The sequence below is a fragment of the Tiliqua scincoides genome, chromosome 13 (assembly GCF_035046505.1).
Source record: "Tiliqua scincoides isolate rTilSci1 chromosome 13, rTilSci1.hap2, whole genome shotgun sequence".
Lineage (NCBI taxonomy): Eukaryota > Metazoa > Chordata > Lepidosauria > Squamata > Scincidae > Tiliqua > Tiliqua scincoides.
The window spans coordinates 11480725-11504085 of NC_089833.1; the positions used below are offsets into that span (position 1 = coordinate 11480725).

Below are 23361 nucleotides of genomic sequence, written 5' to 3' on the forward strand. Positions count from 1 at the left end.
ATGTCATGAAGCTGGAAGTGATGTCACGAAGCAGGCCGTGGCTGGAAATAAACACTTTCCCTCCCCCTCACTTTGGAACTCATTAGCTCTAAATGACAGAAGAGAGAAAATACACCAATCTTATATTCTCAAGATATAGGAGAGTCCAATGATCACACGGGCAGCCCTTTCGGCAGTGACACCTCAGTGCAGTTCGGTGGTGGTGCTGGGAGAGCCCAAGGGCTGGGTAAAGAGTTTCCATGGGCCACATCCAGTCTGCAGACCTTATGTTTGACACCCCTGGGCTAGAGCATCTCCTCCACATAGAGGCATCCCCCTGTATCTGTGGATCCAGGATCAGCGATTTCAGTTCTCTGCTGTTATCTGTGGGTTCCCCACACCCTCTGTGCCCCCATTACTTTCCATTTTCTTTATCAGGGAAGTTTCTTGCTTTTACAGACACTATCAGAGCAAAGTGATAGGCAGCCTACACTCTAGGGGGATACAGAACATTAACAGGAAGCAGGTGGGGGCCTCGTGGGGCATTGCACCTATAGGGCTCCCCATACCTGCAATTTCCATATCAATGGGCAAAGGCGAATGTATCCCCCATGTATATGGGAGGGGGAGGGATGCCTACACCATCCTCCACACTTCTACTCCATTCCCCTTCTTTCAAATCCAGGGTAGCACTTCATTCTTGCCTCCTTCATGCTTCCCCCTTTTCTTCTCCATTCCCCCTCCCCTTGTGAATCCAGGGAAGGACTGGCAGAATTGAGCATAAATAGGAAATGTCCCCCCCCCCCACAACCCCACCACTCAGCCTCATGGATAGGAAAGGCCTGGAACTTGAGCACCGAGACAGCTCCTTGCTTGACTTGAGTAGGGAAAGTTATGGCACAGGTTTCCTACCTATCAGTTTCGAAACAGATTCGGAGACAAACCTCAGCTTTCCTTTGCCTATATATGCGGTTACTGTAGAAGAGCGCAGGCTTAACTAGAAGTCGTTCCAAGAACATTGTCCGCTATCTGATGCTTTTTCAAAAACAAGTATACACATATTGCACTTGGTCTCATAAAAACATGCTCCCCCCCCACTCCAAAATCCAGCAAACGGCACACAAAAAGTGTGTTCATTGAGCAGCGCCCCAGACCTTAAGAATACAGAACCTTGAAACTTTGGTTAATATCTGTTTGCAAAGGAGAAGGATCAAAATGTAGAGGGCTCAGGAGTTTAGGATCTGATGGGGGGGGGGAGTCTAGAAATCAGACATGCACAAAAGCCTTTAATGCTTGCAGTCTGATGACTGCTGAGATCTGACACTCCTTCCTAATGTTTTTTTTTTTGATTGACACAAGCATGTCATTATAGACCTCACAGGTCATCCAAGCTAAAATAAAAGGAACCCTAAACTAAGGCAAACCAGTCTCTTCCCCCCCCCTTCTGCCAAATTCCCAATCCAAGCTCTGCCTGGAGAATTATGCCCACATTTAGCTAATTAGCACCCCTTTTTTAACCCAAGAATGACCCTGGTTCTGCCCTGCAGTCCTGCTGGACCCCACCACCAGGGTAGCTCACCTGTTTAACCTACAAAGGTCCTCCTTCCTGCCAGCAGACTCCCACCACTACAGAAGCCCCTTGGTCCTCAGCAGGTCTTGGGCACAGCAGCCAAACACCAGTCTTAGTGTCTCCAGTAGTTTCTGCTCCAGCAGCTTCCAAAGTCCATTCACACATCAGTCCATCAGCAGTCCATTAGCCATCAATTCCTCAGTCCATGAATCCAGTCTGTCTTTCCTCCTTCTGCTGCCCACAAACCCTCCCTTCATCAGGTGCTTTTATGCCCTATTGCCTTCAAGTGGCTGCAGCTGTGCAGCACACTCTGCTGGATGCCCAGGCCTTAAAGGGGCCACTGCTGATACCACATCTACCTCCTCGCCAGATTTTCTGCAATTCCAATACACCTCCCCCAGCCCCACATTTTCAGCACATGACTATTGATACTGGCAAAAGTCATTGTGTTCCCCCACTCCTTATCAACCAGAGGCAAATCCCTATGTGCTTCCTAAATTCTGGGTGTGCACAGGTGGTGCTAAAGGGACAACAGGAGGTCCACCCCCCCCACTAGTGTATTTGTTCAGCCCCCTGCAACCCCCTTTTGCTGGACCTGTTGATGAATCACAAAGTGGAACTTTTAATAATATGGCTGTGGTCCTAAGAGGCTTACTTCAAAGGAACTCCAAGAGAACATTCTTCCAAGAAACTAGATGGAAGATGGGAGTGTTCATATGTGCAAGAGGCTATATTTTCTCTTTCAAACATCTACAGTGTGCAATAAAGCTTCTGTGCCCCATGCGCCTTCTGTGCCCCTCTGATATAGGCCAATTTTGTGGCACCACCGTAGACTTGAAGGCTTTCACAGAGGCTTACGGGAACAGGACTCCTCTCTTATTGAACCTCTTACAAAGACCCCAGGCACTAGATCCAATCTGGTAGTCTTCCTGCTCATAGCAGTGGCTGGAAAGGGGGCAGGAGTTGAAGCAGGAGCCACCACTAATTTGCAGCCATTCACTGGCATGACTCTGCAAAGAGACTGGATGTATCTTAATATCTTGCAGTCTTCTGCTAGGTGGTTGGTGCTCTTAGCATCACTACCCAGCGCCCCCCCCCCCAAATCTACCTCTAACTTTTTACAGTGCGATTCACATCATCATCCCTGAAAGCAGAGAAGACTCATAAGTGTAAGTTTTTAACAGAGGATCGCGGTACATGGGCAGAGACCATGCGCTCCTATTCGTTTGTCAAAATCCCACAGGTGCCATGGTGCAGGAATCGCAGCCTTTTCTTTAAGGCCAGTCTTAACTGCTCAACACAACCATTGGTCAACAAGAGAGAGCAGATGGCATTCACCATCCCCGGCCTGCCTTCTTCCACAATGTTCTCTGAACGTCCAGTGACTCGGGCCTTATTAAAATGCACTTCTCCCCAGTTGTAAAGCTGGATCTTTTGACCTTGTGTGCTGACAATGCTTTTAAACCACCTGTTCGTCCAACATGACCCTTGAGTGCTGGAAAACAGCACGGTCTCCGGTATGTTCCTTCCAGAAATGGATTTGCTGGAATGCATAAAAATGAATGGTTACATGCTGTACCTGTGATGTCAGATACTCATTCCAAAACCATTTTCATACATATATTATTATTATTATTATTAATGGGGACAGAAAATGAAAACAATGACAACCCAGCCAGGAAAGTTCCTAAATTTCTGTAGGCTTCGGTGGCACTTGTAGACTCAATATAAATCATGAAACCAGTGTCTCACAGAGAATGTATATAAGAACATAAGAAGAGCCCTGCTGGATCAGGCCCAGGAACCATCTAGTCCATCTTCCTGTATCTCACAGCGGCCCACCAGATGCCTCAAGGAGCTCACACAAGACCACAAGATATTTACATCTTGCTGAATCCTGAATGTGATTTTTGTTCTCTGCTCAGGATAAAAAAAATGTCTTGCAAAAATTGGCCCGAAATGGGCCAGTTGGCCCGAGTGACACCAACACTCATGTTCGTATAGACAAAGCTGCGGCTTTCACACTGTGGAACATGCCCCGGTGACAAGTGTGGCTTGGGGTTCTGCATCCCTCATCCAGAAAGACCGCAAAGATGAGCATAGGCACCGTACCGGTTCCTTGACAAAGCACCGCATCCTGTCTTCACCGTCAGAAGATTCATGCACTAGGATTCTGTGCCGGAGTAAATCAAAAGCAAAGGTATATAGTGTAAATACTGCTGTTGAGAGATACATGAAACATTCATTGTGTGTACGTGTGTGCGACATCAATCCTATAGTAACTGCAGGCACCAATTGCAAGAGCTGTCCACCAAGAACTCTGCAGGGCACCAGGACCTGAGTATGGATCTCTTGATACTCACGGTCTCTTGCTCTAAAAATACCCAACAATTCAGGCTGCTTCTCCATCTTATTCCTTCTCTCCAATACTGAAGGCTCCCATTTAGCCTAAGTTCTAGCCAAGTGACCTTCTGGCTCTCAGAGAACTGAAATCCAACGGCTACTCTCGGCAACGGTTGATTCGGCAATGACGTCCGATCCGTGTAAACAGCTCAAAAAAGAATTCGCCTCTGTCGGCGACCCTTCCGGATAGCCTCACGGCGAGATTTTTATAGGCTTTCCGTTCTTATCATATTGGTAAACAAACATTTTGATACAGTGCGAGTTGGCGGGCGAAATCCAGGGGCTGCTGGTGACCGAAAAGTTATGGTTCGTATAGAACTGAACGGGCTGCTTTTGGCACTTAAAAAACGCCTTGAGCGTCGTGGCCGCCATGGTGCGGAATCGCTTGCTGATGAAGCAGTAGAGGAAGAAGTTGATGGCGGTGTTCAGCAAGGCCAGCATGTTGGCGACGTCGGAGACGATGTGGACGGACCAGCTGTTGTGGATCGGTGAGACGTAGAGGTGATACAGAATCATGATAATCCTTGGGGCCCAAAGGATGGCAAAGATGGAGGTGATTGTAAACAAGATGGCGGTCGTCTTCCCCGTGGAGTAGCCTCTCAGGCGGAAGTTGCACTTCTGTCGAAGTTTGTAGACGATGATTGAATTCAGGATGAAGAAAATGGAGCAAGGGACTAAATAGATGGTGAAGCAATGGATCCAGATGAGGACGTGGTGGACGACCGTGCTGGTGTAGTCTTCTTTCCAAATATTGGGCCACCAGTAGTAAGGGATGCTGGTCAGGAAGCAGATGACGTAGACGCTGACAATGACTTTTCGAGTACGCGCTGGGTAAGAAACCATGTGATATTTGAGCGGGTGGCAGACTGCGATGTACCGGTCAATGGTTAGAGGCACCGTAATCCAAATGGACGTGTGAATGGAGGAGAATTCCAAGACGGCGATGATTTTGTTTAGGATCTCCGGCATTTGCTTCTTCAAGACAAAGTCCTCCAGCAAGAAGTCCACAAAGACGATGAAGAACAGGACCAGCAGGTCAGCCGCAGCCAGGGCTAGCAGGTAATTGTAGGAGGACTTTTGCCGGCGAGCCACTAACTGCGACAGAATGATGACGGTCAGAATATTGGCTGTAGGGGAAGAGAGGGGGAGGGGGGGAGAGAAAGAAAAGTTAGGTTAGAGGAGTAGGAGGTAGCAATCTCTATTGGGATCTCAGGATAAATGCCTGGGTTAGTCCCTAGTGCCTTCTTCTTGTACCCAAAAGAATGGGGGATTTGATATGTGTCTTCCAACCATGGTTGACACCAATGTTTTAAGGCCCCTTCTGCACAGCCCTGAGGGATCTCTCTCTCTCTCTCTCTCTCTCTCTCTCTCTCTCTCTCTCTCGGCAGGAGACAGAGGTGTGTCCTCCTTCATATCATTGCCACAGGGCCAGCACAATTCTTCTCCATCTCCTGCCCAAGAGGCGGAAGAGAAATGGGGACTCCTGTCTCTGAGGGTTGATATTTTTCTCCTCTTGGCTGGTAAATGTCCCACGATATACTGGGTGGTGGGAAGCAGTGGTGTCACTAGGGTTGGTGTCACTCACTGCAGGAGCCCAGCACATCACCCCCATGATGGACCTCCCCCCATGCAGTGGGTGGGGTAATGTCCCAGGCAGTGGGTGTGGTGATGCACACCCACCCACCCATTGCCCTACCCTGCCGGTTTTTTGGCTATAACTTTGGATAGACTTGAGCTATGTCAAAGTGGTTAGTTTCATTACATTCGGCATGAAATTGCACATTGATTGATATATAACATGATGGTATTATTCAAAAATACCAAGATTTTGAAATTTTGAGCAGTTGTGGTGTCACCCCCCCCTTCCCGTGCACATCACTCTGTGTGGCCTGCACCTCCCTACTGACACCACTGGCGGGAGGGGAGGCAGCAACCAGAGCATACAGGTGGGGGCATGGCCAAGCACAGGTTTGGGCCCCTTCAGGAGGATGGACTCTCTGCAAGTGCCTGACTGCTCCCATAGCAGTTGCTGGAGCATATGGGCAAGTCCATCATGACGGCAACTGTTACCCCTGCACATGCCCGATCTCATCTGATCTCAGAAGCTAAGCAGGGTCAGGCCTGGTTAGTACTTGAATGGGAGACCACCTGGGAATACCGGGTGCTGTAGGCTTATACCATAGTCTTTCGAGACTGAAGGTTGCCAACCATGTTGCTCAAGCCCAGGAAGGACAGTTGGATTTAGTGTGTGCTGCCCCTGAATCCGCCCCCTCCCAGGCCTTCCCACCAGCTCACCCGCTGCCACAAAGCTCTTTACGGTTCTTTGTGGCAGCCTGCACCAACGGAACGCACCTTCCACCGGCACTAGTGCTAGACGGGATAGCCCCGGCATTTTTACCTGCTAAAAAACCGCTGATCGTATTAGCCGACCAGCTCCTCCCATTTCAGAAGCAGTGTGTTCGGCACCGACCCCCGAAACCACACCTCCGAATCTACTCGCCCCCCCTTTTCTGCAGCCAGTTTAATTAGTTCACGAACAAAGTGCCGCGTTTTGGCTTCCCGACAGTGCGCGGTTGCCAAGTATTGACATTTTCATGCGTGCCCAGTAATTACTTTTCCTGCGGAGCAAATGCGCCACATTTAATGCAAAACTTCTGATTGCAGTGATTGCCTTTTCAAGCCCAATCAAGAATAATTATGAGGATTCCTCTAAAGAAGAATCCAGGGAAAAACTGGGAGTGAAAGAAAATTATGTCCTTATGTGCACCCTCTGGCAAAAAGCCTCCACGCATATCATTTGCTACTTAGGGCTTGACTTTTGTGGCTCTACCCTTATGCTGATAAATGCTGCCTGAATATGATTTCCCAGAAAAAACAAGTGCGCATCGGATGGGGGGGGAAGGGAAGCCAAATTGGTGCCGTTTTAGCAGCGCAAGTCTCTGCTGCAAAGATTTTTATTTGAAATGAGTGGTGAAGGATAACATCTCAAAACACTTGAGTCATCACAGTTGAGGAGAGGAAGAGAGTGAGGGGGAAAAGAAGGCACATGGAACAGTTAATAACCCTTATAAAGGTCATTCACACTCCTTAAAGTCAACTTCTTTTTTTTTTTTTTTTTTGGCACTCAGCAGCTGCTTTGTGAAATACTTTTGCCACTTCAGGTTTCTAGTCCCTACTGTGCAAGTGCCCCACTTCTGGGCCCTGACACAGATCCTTCACATTTCTTTTCATGAAAGCATTTTCCCCAACTAACCTGTATTAATTATTTTCGTCTTTGTATACAGGAGGGTGTCCGTATCTGTGGATCCTGTATCCGTGGATTCATTTAACTGTGGATGCACGGACCCCCTGCGCTCCCCTTGCCCCCGGAGGCTCTTCTGAGCCCCACAGCCTCTGCAGGGCTCAGAATGGCCACTTAGGCCAACAAAAGTCTCTTCCTTTTCCCCCCGTAAAACCGGAAGTGACGTTTTTGTCTTTAAAAGGCATTATGAGGGCCAGGGAAGCCACTGCGGGCAGGGGGTGTCCCCTATATCCGCAGGGAGTTCCGGAACAGAACCTTCCATGGATATGGGGGTGCACCTGTACCGCTCTTCTACAAGGAGTTAACAGCAGGGTACTGGACTCCTTCAGCTCCTTCTCACTTCACAACACTGTCTTCTTCTCCGCTGATTGAGGAGAAGTCCTGGCTTGGACCAAGAACAGAGATTTCTATCTAAACTCTCCCTGATTGATTCACTTTGCCCCCAGCTTTGCAGATATTCTGCAGATGGGCTAAAAACCTCTCTCTTAACTTGAGGACGTCACCTGGTATGTAAAAGGATCTATTCTATTTTCAGCTCTTTTTTATTGGCCATCAGTCTATACTGTATTCCATTTTACCGTAAGTCACCCTGGGTCCCTTTGACAATAATTGGTCAGATCAAAAAGTTTGGTTTCAAAACAATATAGAGATGGGGGGGGGAGAGGGGGAGAGAGAGAGAGAGAGAGAGAGAGAGAGAGAGAGAGAGAGTGCACAAAATCCCTTTTCCATCTCCTACATTCAAACATGCTGGAGTTTTTGGAATAGGATACATTGGGTTGCATTTACACCAGGGTAGGTAAGATTTCCTATGGGATGACTATAGCTAGCATATCGCTTTTATGTTAGACATAGCACAATCCTATGCTTGTCTACTCAGAAGTAAGTCCCACTGTCTTCAATGGGGCCTGTTCTCAGGCAATGGCATCACTAGGGAGTGCTGAAGATGTGGGCCGCACCGGATGATGCAAACAGGTGTGGGGGTGGGGTGACACCACTACTGGCCAAAATGTTTAAAATCTTGGTGTTGTTTTTTTTTTAATAATACCATCACGTTATATATATATTTTGATGTGTAATTTCATGCAGAATTCAATGAAACAAACGACATTGAAATAATTTGATTCTATCAGAACTGATAGTCAAAACGCCAGAGGGGGTGGGGCAATGGTGCATCACCATGCCCACGGCCCACCCACCGCATGGGAAGAAGTTCATCTTGGGGGGTGACATGCTGGCCTCCCTCATAGGGTGATGCAAACCTTAGTAAAGCCACTGTTCTCAGGAAACAGTGGTTTTCACTGGATTTCAACCACAGCTAGCAACCGCCCCGAGTGTGTGTGTGTGTGTGTGTGTGTGTGTGTGTGTGTGTGTGTGTGTGTGAGAGAGAGAGAGAGAGAGAGAGACCACAGACACACACAGATGCAGAAGTCTTCAACATATTTGGGATAGGCTTGCTGACAACTCAAACAGTAGTAGCTGGTGATAAAAACAGCCACTGACAATGTTAAATTCATCACCTCTGCAACATGATAAAAAGCCCATGTCTCAATTCGGGCCCGAGGTACATATATTAAGCCTCCTTATAGTTTCTACATCAGCTGATTCACTCTCTAGCCACCCTTTATAGGTTCTCCATCAAAGTAAAAGTCCTGTTGATAACAGCCCTTCCCTCCCACATTGCCTTGGAGCCTGGCAGTCATTGGTTGTAGAGGAGGCTGCCTTGTTCCACGTTAGACCATTGGGCTGTCCAGGTCACGCCTGGGCAGATTGGCAAACAGGCAAAATCAAAACTTCAGATATAGGCTGATGGGTTCTGAGCTGTCTGTGACAGATCAGGAGAGAGGTCTTGGGGTGGTGGTGGACAAGTCGATGAAAGTGTCGACCCAATGTGCGGCGGCAGTGAAGAAGGCCAATTCTATGCTTGGGATCATTAGAAAAGGTATTGAGAACAAAACGGCTAGTATTATAATGCCGTTGTACAAATCGATGGTAAGGCCACACCTGGAGTATTGTGTCCAGTTCTGGTCGCCGCATCTCAAAAAAGACATAGTAGAAATGGAAAAGGTGCAAAAGAGAGCGACTAAAATGATTGCTGGGCTGGGGCACCTTCCTTATGAGGAAAGGCTACGGCGTTTGGGCCTCTTCAGCCTAGAAAAGAGGCGCCTGAGGGGGGACATGATTGAGACATACAAAATTATGCAGGGGATGGACAGAGTGGATAGAGAGATGCTCTTTACACTCTCACATAACACCAGAACCAGGGGACATCCAATCAAATTGAGTATTGGGAGAGTTAGAACAGAGAGAAGAAAATATTTCTTTACACAGCATGTGGTTGATCTGTGGAACTCCTTGCCACAGGATGTGGTGATGGTGTCTGGCCTGGGCACCTTTAAAAGGGGATTGGACATGTTTCTGGAGGAAAAATCCATTACGGGTTACAAGCCATGATGTGTATGTGCAACCTCCTGATTTTAGAAATGGGTTATGTCAGAATGCCAGATGCAAGGGAGGGCACCAGGATGCAGGTCTCTTGTTGTCTGGTGTGCTCCCTGGGGCATTTGGTGGGCCGCTGTGAGATCCAGGAAGCTGGACTAGATGGGGCTATGGCCTGATCCAGTGGGGCTGTTCTTATGTTCTTAACTACAATTCCCAGGAAGCCTTGCAGGTCTCTTGTTATCTGGTGTGCTCCCTGGGGCATTTGGTGGGCCACTGTGAGATACAGGAAGCTGGACTAGATGGGCCTATGGCCTGATCCAGTGGGGCTGTTCTTATGTTCTTAACTACAATTCCCAGGAAGCCTTGCAGGTCTCTTGTTATCTGGTGTGCTCCCTGGGGCATTTGGTGGGCCACTGTGAGATACAGGAAGCTGGACTAGATGGGCCTCTGGCCTGATCCAGTGGGGCTGTTCTTATGTTCTTATGTCTTTAGGGTTTCTGGCAGATATTTTTAGCCACCTTTGGAGATGCCAAAGATCACACCCCAGGACATTCTGCATGCAAAGCATGTCCTCTACCACTGAGCTACAGACACTATAGCCTGTGCCACCAACACTGAACTTTCTATGCGCACTACCAGAGGAGTAGTGCGCCATTGTGCCTTGCTGGACCTGGCAATGCTGAATCAGTGCAACAGAGCTCTCTTCTCTGTCCCCCACTCTTTTACAAACTTGCCCTGAAGCACGAGTCTCGTTCGCCCTTGTCAACGTGCCCACCCAAAGTGCCCCTCGTTCCAGTGGCTGACGCATCATTGCGCTGACCTCGGCCAGCCAAAGCATTCAGCAGGCAAATCTGCTTCCAAGGTGTCTCCGCTGTGCCTTCATCTTTCTACCTCCTGAAAGGAGACATCTGCCACCACATTTTACCAATGGTATTTTTTTAACACTGACAGTTTTGCAGACCCCCTTTGGCCAGATGCATGGTATTGAGCAGGGCTAAGTGTCTTTAATGCACACTCCTTCCTGCCAACTGGTTTCCTCCACCACCACCACCCCAAGAAAAAGCAATTGTGACGAATCTTTTCCCACTTGTTAACAAAAATAGATACACACTTCAATGACAGAAGCAAACAATTGCCCCCCCCATCTGCGCATCAATGTACAACCAACCAGCACAAGGGTTTACTACCCACCACCTTGTGCTATATGCCTACACTGGGTTGCGTAAGGACAAATTTGGCACAAGGTTTAGGTTTGGGGGAGATGGGGAGAGGAGCTGTGGCTCGGTGGTCTAGAAGAGCATGCTATTCAACCTCTACTATCTCTGGGCTGAGATCTACTCATCGGAAGTGCTGGAGGGGCTGCATTCGATAAGGAGGAGAGCTGAGAAGGGGAGCAATCGACCCGCCCGCCAGACCCAAAGAAAGTGGCACCCAAATCCTGGCCCCCCTTTTTTGCACCCATTGTCTACACCTCCACTTTTGCCTGCCGCATCTTCTAAAGTGTTTCTTCCCAAAGTCTAAATGGTGCTTCCTTTAGGCTCAGGGTCATGTGCAACCTGCGTCCGTGGCGCCCTCCCACACCAGGGGTGGCCCCATCCATGAGATGAGCTAAAGGATCTACTCCAAGCGGTAGAAGGTGCAAAACCGGCACCCACCTGTCACTTGCTCCACCTGGCAACACACCCATCCTTTCCCCTCTCGCTCTCCTTGTAGAGTACCGGATAGGAGGATAGACTTCTCTCCCCTTCCAGTGCTGTTGCCAAAGAATGTCCTGGAGGAGAAGTTTGAGGTGGTTGTGGCCATCCTGTTCGCCATCAACCCAAGAGAAAGGGGAAGGGATTGCTGCCTCTCTTCCCCCCCCCCCATTGCTTTTTAACTGGCTGGCTGGAAAAGATCTTGGAAACTCATAGGAACATGAAAGCTCCACTGGATGAGGCCAAAGGCCCATCTACTCCAGCTTCCTGGATCTCACAGTGGCCCACCAGAAGCCTCAGGGAGCACACAAGACAATACCTGCATCTTGTTGCCACTCTCTTGCATTTGGCATTCTGAGACAGCCTACTTCTAAAACTTGGAGGATGTGCGTACTCATCATGGCCTGTGACCTGTGATGAACTTTCCTCCATCAAACAGTCTAATCCTCTTTTCATCTGGCCCAGACGCCATCTCCACATCCTGTGGCAAGGAGTTCCACAGATCGGTCACACTCTGGGTACAGAAGTGCCACCCGACTGCCCTGTGGTTCTCCTCTTCAGATCAACAAGAGCCTCGTTAACCTCGCTGAAAACACGAACGGGTCGGGAAGCAACGCTGTCAGCCATGCAATATCTCTGACCCGAGAGGCAAAGGTCACGCTGTGCCACACTCTCTCCAGAGAAACGTCCTCTCCATCCCCCAGCACAGACGTGCTGTTACACTCTCCCCACTGAGAATTCAGGGGGGCTCCAGCGGAGCCCATCTGATCACCAGACTCAAATGAAATGCACACAGTTCTCTCACACTCAGCATCCTGCGCACGTACGGCCGTCTTGGATGGTAATGGAAAGAGTGTCCTCAGATGACATCTGCACAGGAAGGCAAAAGAGGGCAAGATGCAGGGGGATGAAATCGCTGCTGTGGTCCTGGGCGATCCTTGTGGCTTCTTGGATCAAGTTGTCAGTTGCCCTTGATCCCAAGTGAACCAATCCATCTCCAAGAGTGATGGAGATGGAGTGATGGAGACACAGCGTGTGTGTCTCTGTGTGTATAACCTAATCTGCCCTGTCAGTTTTGTGAACCACCAAAAATTAGGACACGCCCACTGGTGGGTCCCCGACCCACCCACCCACACACACCCTGATTGTGGGTCCCAGACCTCCCCCCCACACACCCCTGATTACTCTAGACCAGGAGGGCTTCTGCGACAATAAATCTATTAGCCTGTACTGCGTGACTTGCTTTTGATTTGGCTGTAAATGACTAATATGGCTGCCCCTCTGATATTTGCAATTAGATCTCCGGGGAATTCTTTTGAGATTGGTTTCTTTTCGAGGCATATCACAAGACTTCACCTTCTCGCTTTCTATTAACTTCCTGGCCTCAGATTCTTAAGGTGGACTCCGCCAATTGTGTTTTTAAAAGCCTATCTGTTCAGGCCGAGCCCAGAGATAAACCCCAAAGCACTTTCAGTAATAAAACAAACCTTATTTTTTAAGAAATGCAGGTATCCCACCCTTTCCTTCCCAATAGGGAGGCACCCAAGGCACCCAACAATTGCTCAAAAATCAAGGAAAAGACTAATTAAGAAAGACAATAAAACAGCTGAAAATTAAACCATTAATACAAAACAAAGCAAGGCAACACAGAAGGCAGAGCAATAATAGAGAAAGCTACCCCCCCCAAGTTGTAGGTCATCTGTCACTGTAAGAATGATGGCAATGAAGGGGCTAATTTGGTCTCCAGTGTCAAGGAGTTCCAGATAGGGGGTGCCACCACAGAGAAGGCCCTGCCATGTGTCACTGCCAGCCAAATTTCTGTTGGCAGTGGGGCATGCAAGAGGGCACTAACAGCTGATCTTGTGGTGGGGGGAAGGCAGTCCTTCGACCACCCTGGCTCCAAGTTCTTTAGAGCAGTGGTTCTCAAACCTTTTAGGGTCTCCAGAGGCTGCTGCCTGATTTATGAATGCCAAAGGTTTGGCTGTAACACAGCTTGTTAAACCCTTGATGCACATAGCATAATCTGCCCTGTCGGTTTCATTAACCACCAAACATTGGGTCATGACCTACTGGCGGGACCCAGACCCGTAATCACTGCTGTAGAGGTCACAATCGGCATCTTGGATAGCACCTGAAAAGGATTAGGTAGTCAGTGCAGCTGGCCCAATGGACACGTGATAGAATCAAGCCTGCACTGTCTAGTCTCCAAGGGAAGCCCCCTAATACTTAACTGATTTATCCATCCAGAGATAAACCCCAAGCCACCCAGTCCATTGCCATCCAGACCTTTGACCTCAAGTGTTGGGAAGGTGGACAAAGAAGCTTAAATTGATTTGAAATGGTATTGAATTTTCCAAGTGTCTTAATTCAGATGCCTGTCCAGCTTTCCTTTTAACATGGCACCGTGATTCTTTGCAAACCTTTCAAGGTGGGGAAGGAGGGTAGTGGCGGTTGAAGAGACAAGCCTACTTAGGAGTCCATTTAACTTTGACAGAGTAACAATGATCTCTTCCAAGCACCCAGCAAGCCAGAATTCTTAATGCCGCCTTCCAAAGTGAGCAATTATCGCTTCTAAGTGAAACCAAGTGTTGTGGGTGACATCAAAGCTCCCGAGTGGAATGAAGTATGCCAATCTCTGTCCAGTTCGGAGAAAGGGACTCATTGTTCTTGCTAGGTTGAAACATATTAGCTAGGTGTGAGCAGCTCCATCCTAGATGATCCTGAAAAATATGGGTTCCTCTTGACAAATAAACATGCTCTGGTGACCCACCTCTGGTAGCCTTGCTTGTTAGGATCAATATGTTACCGATTTCTTCCTATTTTGTTTTTTAAGTGCATAATTTATCCATTCCTATAAAAGGGAGGTAAGCATCTTGACATCTTGAATCCCTCTACTGAACCACAAAATAGGCTGGGAATTCCAAATCCCAAACCGTGTACTTCAGGATGCCTGTGGGATGACCTAGAGCAGCAGTTCCCAAACTGTGGGTCGGGACCTACTGGTGGACTGCAACAGGATTTTTGGTGGGTTGCCAAAGGGGGATGGGAAGCTCAGATCACTCATTGCCTTAAGCCCTGAGGCTATTCAAAAAAATAAGACACTGTAGCTGCTAATTACCCTGTAAAGAGCTCAGCACCTGCAGTTGGCAAGCATGTGTAAATATAGGGAGATAAATCTTTCCAAACTCCTTTTTTAAAAGACTGATAAACCTAGGTGGGTCCCAATAGAGTGTCATTTTAAAAAGTGGGTCCCAGTGCTAAAAGGTTTGGGAACCACTGACCTAGAGCAGCGATTCTCAACTTTTTTTTTCCAACGCATGGCATACTGACTAGGTGCTAAAATTGTCTAGGCACACCATCAGTTGTCACCATCATTGACAACTGACAAAGCACACCACACTACCAGCGGGGGGTTCACATCTCCCAGAGTATCATTTCAGCGTATCATTTCTTGTGTCAGATTTTGGTTACAGAAAATTGTTCCCCCTATTATCTCTGCTACTCGTTTACTACAAGACTCTTGCACCGCAATCCGATGCATGTCTACTCAGAAGCAACCCCATCGCGTTCAACGGGACCTACTCCTGGGGTAATGGGAATAGATTTGCAACCTCAGTGAGCAGTGTAGACCAGGTGGCTCATTCTTCCATGGAATCCAGTCACTGGCCAGTCTATACCCTACAACCATTCACATGTTAACCCCATATGACGTCCGTCTACAGAGGCAGAGAGATGGATTAAAGGACCCATTTTCAAGGGGACATCGAACAGGTGGGAAAAGTGGGTGGAAACTCTTAAATTGTTAATTCTGCAGACTTTGCATCACCCCATTGAAAGGATCACACGTCCATTTTCTCTCTTGAAACAGACACGTCTGATATTTGCGAAGTTTCACGAAATGGTCTAAACTCTGGGCGTTAAGTTCCAACTTTGATTTGGTCCACCAACTCTACATTTGGGGGCCACCCAGCCCTACTCTGGTCAACGGGTGCCTTGAAGGGCCCGCTTCTTGGCATGCGCCCAGAGAAAGAAACTCAGCCCTGCGGAAACTCACAAGGGCCATAGGGCTGCGGAGGTAGCTTCTCATCCAGATTCTGAACACTGCAAGATTGCATTTCTCCCCCACTCCCCGCCCCCTTGCTGTCGAGAGCCATTTTCCCGTCCGCGGCTCCTCCAGCCAATAAGAACGGCACATCTGAACAGTGAGTGCGCTGGGAGGCTGGAGGCAGAGAGCTGTCAAGTGTACAGTGCTGTGTCAGCACCATGGACAGTTCATTTGTTCTGGGAACCTGTTAGTTGGTCCTCTGTGGACAAGGGTTTGCCCGGCCATTGATTTCCTCTGATTGCTCTCGGCCTAGTAAGAACCCAATGCTACAATCTTGCTTGCTTGCAAGGGGAATCAAACAAATACATCCGAGCCTCCAGATTCAGGGGCAGATTATCTTGGCGAACCCATTGCTGGGGGCCTACAACAGTGGGAGAGAAGGTTGAAGTTTCCCTGTCCTTGCCGGTTTCTGGAGACTGGGTGGGTGGTGGGCTACGTGGGTCCTTGGTCCAATGCCAAGAATATCTCCCCCCTGAAATGAGTTCGAGTTATGGAACTCAAGGGTCGTCTTATGGATGGAGGTTGAGAAGACGAAACTCCAGATTTTGAGAGTCCTTGACCTCACCTGACCTGCTTTTCCAGTGCTTCCTGCCTTCTCTCTGACATTGCCCTACTGTTCACACCCTGTCTGCCCTTGAACATAATTGAGAATCACAAGGGATCAGCCCTGAACTCCTCATATTTCTATGTCAGGGTCCTGTCCCAAAACTGTGAAGCAACCATCAAAGTAGGGGATTTCTCCTTGGCATGTCCAGAAAGCTACTCACTCCTTCCAACTGCAATCTGTCCCCGAAACATATACATTTATTTCCAAGATTATTCAATTTCTACCCTGCCTTTCTTCATCGTCGTGGAACTCAATGCAATGTACGCAGGGCTCCGAGGCAGTTGCTCGTCCAGACACCGGTGACCCCTGGACAGTTCTTGCCTGTTCCACAGCCTGCAGCGCAATGAAAAAGCGCATGATTTCCATGCCCATGTCCCAGGCTCAATCACAAGGGAGGACAGAGAAAATGTCCAGCCTGGAACCCTGGAGAGGTGCTGCTGCCTTCCTGCATTGGCACTACAGACCCAGGTGGACCAAGGGCTGGACTTTGTAAAAGGCAGCTTCCTATGATCACAGTTGGATTTGCTTAACTTTGGTTGACTGAAGCATGTGTTGCCTGAGATTTCAGACAGACTTCATCCCTAACGGTTCCTCTTTTAGGGGGATCAACCACTGGCCCCTGGGGACCCCCCTGTGCCCTCCTCCGAGTTGTGGATGGGGCTGCTGCAGACAGATCCTGGCTAAGTCAACTGAAAAGAACTCCAGAAAGTGGTGCGCACCATCTGATCGCCACACCGTTCTGAGCGCTCGCTTGTCCAGAGTGGAGCCACCCCCTTGCTTCTAGCCCCCCACCCCCAGAAGAAGAAGGAGAAAGCATGCCTGTTACCTGGCAGCCCCAGGCAGAGAAGCAAGCTGTAATAGACGATCGGCAGATATCCTAAGCCACAGCGGTGCAGCGAGCCATTGTGCATGTGGATGTAGTCCTGCTCCATTGAAGTGCTGCTCCGGAGTCTCCTCGCAGAGCTGTTTGGAAGGCAGAGTCCAGTCCTACTGCATCCCAGCGTGGGCCAGGGGAGCCTCAGCACCTGGCCAGAGGGAAACAGCTGGTCCAGCAGCACATGGTCCTCTGAGCTGCATCAGGGAGCCAGGGATGGAGGACTCGCCAAGCATTAATGCGCTCATCAGCTTCCAGACAGAGCGTTTCTGGCTGCCCACTTCGGAATACACATAGGCACATACACACACTCTTGCACACTGTTGCCTCCTCGGTTTGCTTCTGGGTCTTAATGCCCACCCTTTTCAGCCAGCCTCTTCAGAGAGATGAAAGCAGGTCTCTCTCCTCCTCTGACTCACACAAGCTGGCAATTCAGCTCCAGGATTCGAGCAGCTGGAGCTGGGGGGGGGCGGCGGCAACAGGTCTTTGTGTGAGTCTGCAAAGCTGTTTTCAGCACCAGGGAACACGCCCGTTTTAAAATGCTCTCATCACGGCAGCGCATTGGCTCATGCAGATTGTAGCATATACCTACCTGGATAATGGTGGTTGCAACCTTCAGTCTCGAAAGACTATGGTATAAGCCTACAGCACCTGGTATTCCCAGGCGGTCTCCCATCCAAGTACTAACCAGGCCTGACCCTGCTTAGCTTCCGAGATCAGACGAGATCGTGCATGGAAAGACTATGGTATAAGCCTACAGCACCCGGTACTCCCAGGCGGTCTCCCATCCAAGTACTAACCAGGCCTGACCCTGCTTAGCTTCCGAGATCAGACAAAATCAGGCATGGAAAGACTATGGTATAAGCCTACAGCACCCAGTATTCCCAGGCGGTCTCCCATCCAAGCACTAACCAGGCCTGACCCTGCTTAGCTTCCGAGATCAGACCAGATCGGGCATGTGCAGGGTAACAGTTGCTACCTGGATAAAGCCCAAATGAATGATCACAGAATAGTGAGCAAGCTTTTGAGTTCCGCAGCACTCTTCTTCGAGATGGCTGTTGAGTGGAACAATGCCAATGACCAAGGGGTGGGTTGGGACTCACTAGTTGGGTCGCGAGCCAACTTCAGGCGGGTCCCCATTCATTTCAATATTTTATTTTTAATCTATTCGACTTGATGTTACCATGGGGTGTGACTACATTTGGGGAAATGTTACAGACTTGTATTTAACAAGCTACTATGTATATTCTTTTAACAATGATAGTAAATGGGACTTACTCCTGGGTAAGTGTGGGTAGGATTGCAGGCTAGGATTGTGAAAAAATTTTCCTGCTTGGTGACGTCACTTCCAGTCATGACATCACTTCTGGTGGGTCCTGACAGATTCTCATTCCGAAAAGTGGGTCCCAGGGTTAAAAGTGTGAGAACCACTGAGATAGGGAGTTGTGACTATGAGAGAACATGTCCTAATGTAGTCCTCAGAGCAACACCTTCATCCCATCTTAAGGCGCCCTGCATCTTTCATCACAACCAACATGGTTCTCTCCCCCCACCCTCTTTTTGTTGAGCACCCAACCTGAATAAAAGACCTGTGGGGCTCCAAAGTTTGCTCACTACTTGCAGTTGCAGTTGACCCCAACACTGTTCATTTTGCACTTTTTCAAACCAGCAAACACAACCAAACTCTGGGGTGTTGGAGGAGGCTTCTAGTTTACTGCGAGAGGCTTGGGAGGCAAGCTAGAACCTTGATCTTGAGCTTTAAAATGTCTATGATTTTGTGGATACTTTCCTCAAAATTTTGTGGATACTTGTAGGAAAGCGCCCTACAGGTAGACCACAGCTGCGATACAAGGACATCTGCAAGAGGAATCTGAAGGCCTTAGGAGTGGACCTCAACAGGTGGGAAACCCTGGCCTCTGAGCGGCCCGCTTGGAGGCAGGCTGTGCAGCATGGCCTTTCCCAGTTTGAAGAGACACTTGGCCAACAGTCTGAGGCAAAGAAGGAAGGCCCATAGCCAGGGAGACAGACCAGGGACAGACTGCACTTGCTCCCAGTGTGGAAGGAACTGTCACTCCCGAATCGGCCTTTTCAGCCACACTAGACGCTGTTCCACATCCACCATTCAGAGCGCGATACCATCGTCTTTCGAGACTGAAGGTTGCCAATGGTGTGGATACTTGATTTGTTTTATCACTCTGTCTTTTTTGCTTCTAATACAAATTTTGTGCCTTGCAAATTGCCTGGTTCAAGCTGCAGTCCTATGCCCACTTTCTTGGGAGTCAGTTCCACTAAAAATTATGGGATGTACTATGCACTGATAAGTCAGAATGGTGATGATGCTTTGTAGACATCATAGGGCTGAGCACAGGAGCTCAGGGCGAGGTACATGGTTCCCCCCCCATCCTTTCAACTTTACAACAACCCTGTGAGGTAGGTGAGGCTGAGAGAGAATGACTGCCCCGAGGTCACCCCAAGATCCATGGGTGAGTGGGAATTTGAACCTGGATCTGCCAGATCTATGTCCAACTCCCAAACCACTACACCCATTCTGACTCTCAGGATGGCAACAACAAATTACTAACCACTTACTAAACCCTTGGCCAATTGGGCCATTTGCTAATATCAAATTTGTTACAACTCTTATGTTAAACAGCGTCTCCTCTTATTTGTGTGAACAGAAAGCAGAGAAAGTTAATTGGGGTGACCCCATTGAGGTGTGCTTATGATATTGCCATTTATTCTTTATGGTCTGGTTTGGGAAGAGGTCTAACATGGGGTGTGTGTGATGCAATGAGCTCTTACACCGGGTGACACAAAGTCTGGTGACACCTTTGGTCTTGGAGAATCTATATGTTAAGCAACCCATGCGTGAGAACTTAATCCCAGCTCTGCCCAAGGGCTGAAGATACTATGTTGTCTGAAGATGCTGACCAGTTTGGACATTCAAAGAGAGTTGTCACCTTTTTTTCAGGTATGGCTTCTGCACCCTCCCTAGCAGAACAGCAGGAATGCCCTAACGTCTCAACATCTGACATTTCTCTGCCCCCTGCTTTGAGGGAAGTTATGCAAAGGGGCTGTTCTTTTTCATGCTTTCCAAAGAAATTCATTGCAGTTTTTTTATTCACAAAAAATAGGCCTTGATTTCACAATTTACTACTGATCCAGAAGCCCAAACGGAAGTGGAGTTTGGGAGCCAGAGGTGATTATGGTCATAAATCAGGCAATCAAATCCCTGTGGGTTTCCCCTGAGGAATGGAAATGGCAACCAAGTCTTAATTCTTTTTTGGAGCTCATTTGCTCTGCCGCTGATGAAATATGGTCTATGCCGCTCAGCTCCCAATGGAAGACATAATTTACTTCTAGAAGTTAGGAAGGTGTCCACAGCCCACAAGTAGCAGAGCAAAATAGATGCTGGGCTCTCTCCCCCCCCTCCCCGCCGATAAACAAGCTTATCTCAACTGCCCAATGTTGCGTGCCCAATTTATTATCCCATGTTTTCTTCTCATGTACATGCTAGGCCCAGAGATCAATGGGATAGCCAACCCTACCATGGGTCTCTAGAATCTCTGGTTTCCAGGGTCTGTGGGAGTGGGCTTAGGAATGGCTTCTGTTTCTGAGTCTGGAGAGCAGGTGTCAGTTGGACACATGAAAATGGGCTTGATGGACCAATCTTTCCACTGCTTCATGCAGAGGGCCATAGCTCATGGGTAGAGCACATGCTCTGTATTCAGAAGGTCCCATCTTCAGGCCCTAGCACCTCTAGTTAAAGGTATCGTGGCTATCTTTGGAAAGCTCCAGGGATTTCTACATGTATGCACACCTCTTAAGGCACATATATAGGAGTATATAGAATTGCAGAGTTGAAAGGGGTCCACAAGGTCATCCAGTCCAACCCCCCCTGCCTAGAAAAACTCTCCTAGAGCCTCTCTAGCAGGGAACGGTCGAGCCTCTGCTTGAAGCTCTCCAGTGAGGGAGAATCCATGACCTCCCTTGGCAAGCTGTTCCACTGCAGATCTACCCTGACTGTCAATAATTTATTCCTGAAGTCCAATTGGAATCTCTTCTTTTGCATGTTGTACCCATTGGAGTAGTTCTACTCTCAGAGGCAGCGGAGAACAAATTTGTCCCTTCTTCCCTATGACGGCCCTTCAGTATTTGAAGAGGGCTACCACATTCCCTCTCAGCCTTCTCTTCTCCAGGCTAAGCATACCACGTTCCCTCAATCTTTCCTCTCAGGGCTTGTTCTCTCGTCTTCTGATCATCTTCATTTCTCTTCTCTGAACTCTCTCCAGTTTGGCTGCATCTTTCTTAAAGTGAGGTGCCCAGGGCTGGACTCCAGGTTAAGCCTGAACCACGTGGAGTAAAGTGGAAACGCAGCTTCTCTTGACTTGGGAGCTACGGTTCTGCTCAGGCAGGCTAAAATTGTGTCCACCTTCTTTGCGGCAACACCACACCGCCGGTTCGTGTTCATCCTGTGATTCACTGTGACTGTATTAAGCTGACTTCTACTGAGCCACACCATCTAGGTCAGTATTTTTCACACTGGCTGGCAGTGACTATTTCTAGTCCTCCCAGGAGACGCCAGGTGACACCAGGGGAACGCCCAGTGATGTTCCCCTCTTCTTGCAAAGCATGCGTTCTGTCCCTGAGTTGTAGATGCTCCAGATACACAGGTGGTGCAAACGTGTACTGGTCATTGGTCCATAGAACTCTGTAAAGTATAGTCAGCAGCTTGCCAAGATCTCAAGCAAGAAGACTTTCATAAGAACATAAGAAGAGCCCTGCTGGATCAGGCCAAAGGTCCATCTCATCCTGCCTCTTAGCCTATGTCTCACAGTAGTCCACCAGATGCCTCTCGGGGCACACAAGACACTGAGATCCTGGTGCCACTTCCTTGCAACTGGCATTCAGAGGTAGCCTCTTTCTAAAATCAGGAGGTTGCACATACCCATCATGGCTTGTAAGTTGTGATGAACTTTCCTTCTAGAAATGTGTCCAATCCCCTTTTAAAGGCATCTAAGCCATCTGCCATCACCAGATCCTGTGGCAAAGGGTTCCACAGATAGATAGATAGATAGATAGATAGATAGATAGATAGATAGATAGATAGATAGATAGATAGATAGATAGATTACCCCAGTTTTTTTAAATGTCTCATAAACCTAGATGGGTCCCCACAGAGTGTTGTTTTAAAAAGTGGGTCCCAGTGTCAAAAAGTTTGGGAACCGCTGATCTAGAAGGCAGCATCTTCTGCTCAAATTGCTAGTAGCGAGAAGGCACAGAGGGACTTGTCTGAAGCTGATTTTAACACCCAGGCAGATTCATAGGGGAGAAAGTAGTTCTTAAGTAACCCTGATCAATCTGCCATCCCTCCATTTTATGGTTCGGCTGCCTTGCAGCGACTCATTGAACGTGGCTTCCATTTGTCAGTCAGGTGTGTCAACCCAACATATTTTTCCGAAAGCTTATTATTGCGCTGTGCGTTGCGGCAACAAAAACCCACGGGGAGCTATGCTCTTGTTTAGCCACTGCAAGGGAAGAGGAAGATTCTGGAATCATTCTTGTCCGGATAATAGACCAGAAGGGGACAAAAAACATGACTCATGATTTTCAGACAAAGCCACATTTTTTTTTTCAGAAGCAGAAACTCACAAAGGAGAGTGGAGCGCGAGACAGCAATTTCTCGAGATTGCAATCAGACACCTGAACCCTGTTGCTGCAATCAGTTGGCAATCCCGTCACCCACCACGACTTCTTTCTTTGGCTCTTCTCACCAGAGACCACTATTTCCCTAACAATTGGAGTAGCCTGGAGGAGAAAGCTTGACCTCAGGTTGGCCAAAGACATTGTGCTCTCTGGGAGCAAGGAAGAAGTTTGTTCCCTCCATTATATGAACAATTCAAAAGCATACAGTTTATAACCTAGCAGGTGGGAGACGCCTTTTGGAACAAGCCACGGTTTCCACATTTTATGGGCAACATGTTACGACAATCTCTGACAATCTCTGGGATTTTCAGACAAATCAATGCTTTTGGGTCTCTGCAGTATCAAAAAGCACCCCATCTGTGATGTTTAAGGGCAATCCACTAAAATCGAGTGTTTCCACTAAAATGGAGTGGTGGGAGAGTTTGGACAGACAAAAGAAAATGTTTCTCTACTCAGTGTGTAATTGGTCTGTGGAACTCCTTGCCACAGGATTTGGTGGTGGTATTTAGCCTAGATGCCTTTAAAAGGGAACTGGACAGATTTCTGGAGGAAAAGTCCATCACAGGTTACAAGCTGTGATGGGAATGTGCAAGCTCCTGATTTTAGAGGTAGGCTACCTCAGAAAACCAGATGGGAGGGAGGGCACCAGGATGTAGGTCCGCTGTTGTCTTGTGTGCTCCCTG

At 48.4% G+C, this 23361-nt stretch overlaps 1 protein-coding gene and 1 pseudogene across 1 annotated transcript; one reads left to right on the plus strand and one right to left on the minus strand.

Moving 5' to 3' along the window:
- Positions 1 to 4144: 4144 nt before the first annotated feature.
- GPR139 (G protein-coupled receptor 139) lies at positions 4145 to 17030 on the minus strand. Its single transcript, XM_066609429.1, has 2 exons — positions 16925 to 17030; positions 4145 to 5079 (listed from the first exon to the last, which is right to left on the minus strand). Exons 1-2 carry the CDS (start codon positions 17028 to 17030, stop codon positions 4145 to 4147), a joined length of 1041 nt encoding a protein of 346 aa, XP_066465526.1.
- LOC136633917 (5S ribosomal RNA) lies at positions 6011 to 6125 on the plus strand (annotated as a pseudogene).
- Positions 17031 to 23361: the final 6331 nt, after the last annotated feature.

Coding starts and splice junctions, on each gene's coding strand:
- GPR139 (XM_066609429.1), bottom strand. CDS start 17,030: ATGGAGCAGGACTACATCCACATGCACAATGGCTCGCTGCACCGCTGT. Junction 5,080..16,924: donor TCTCTGCCTGGGGCTGCCAG/GTAACAGGCATG, acceptor CTTCCCCTACAG/CCAATATTCTGACCGTCATC.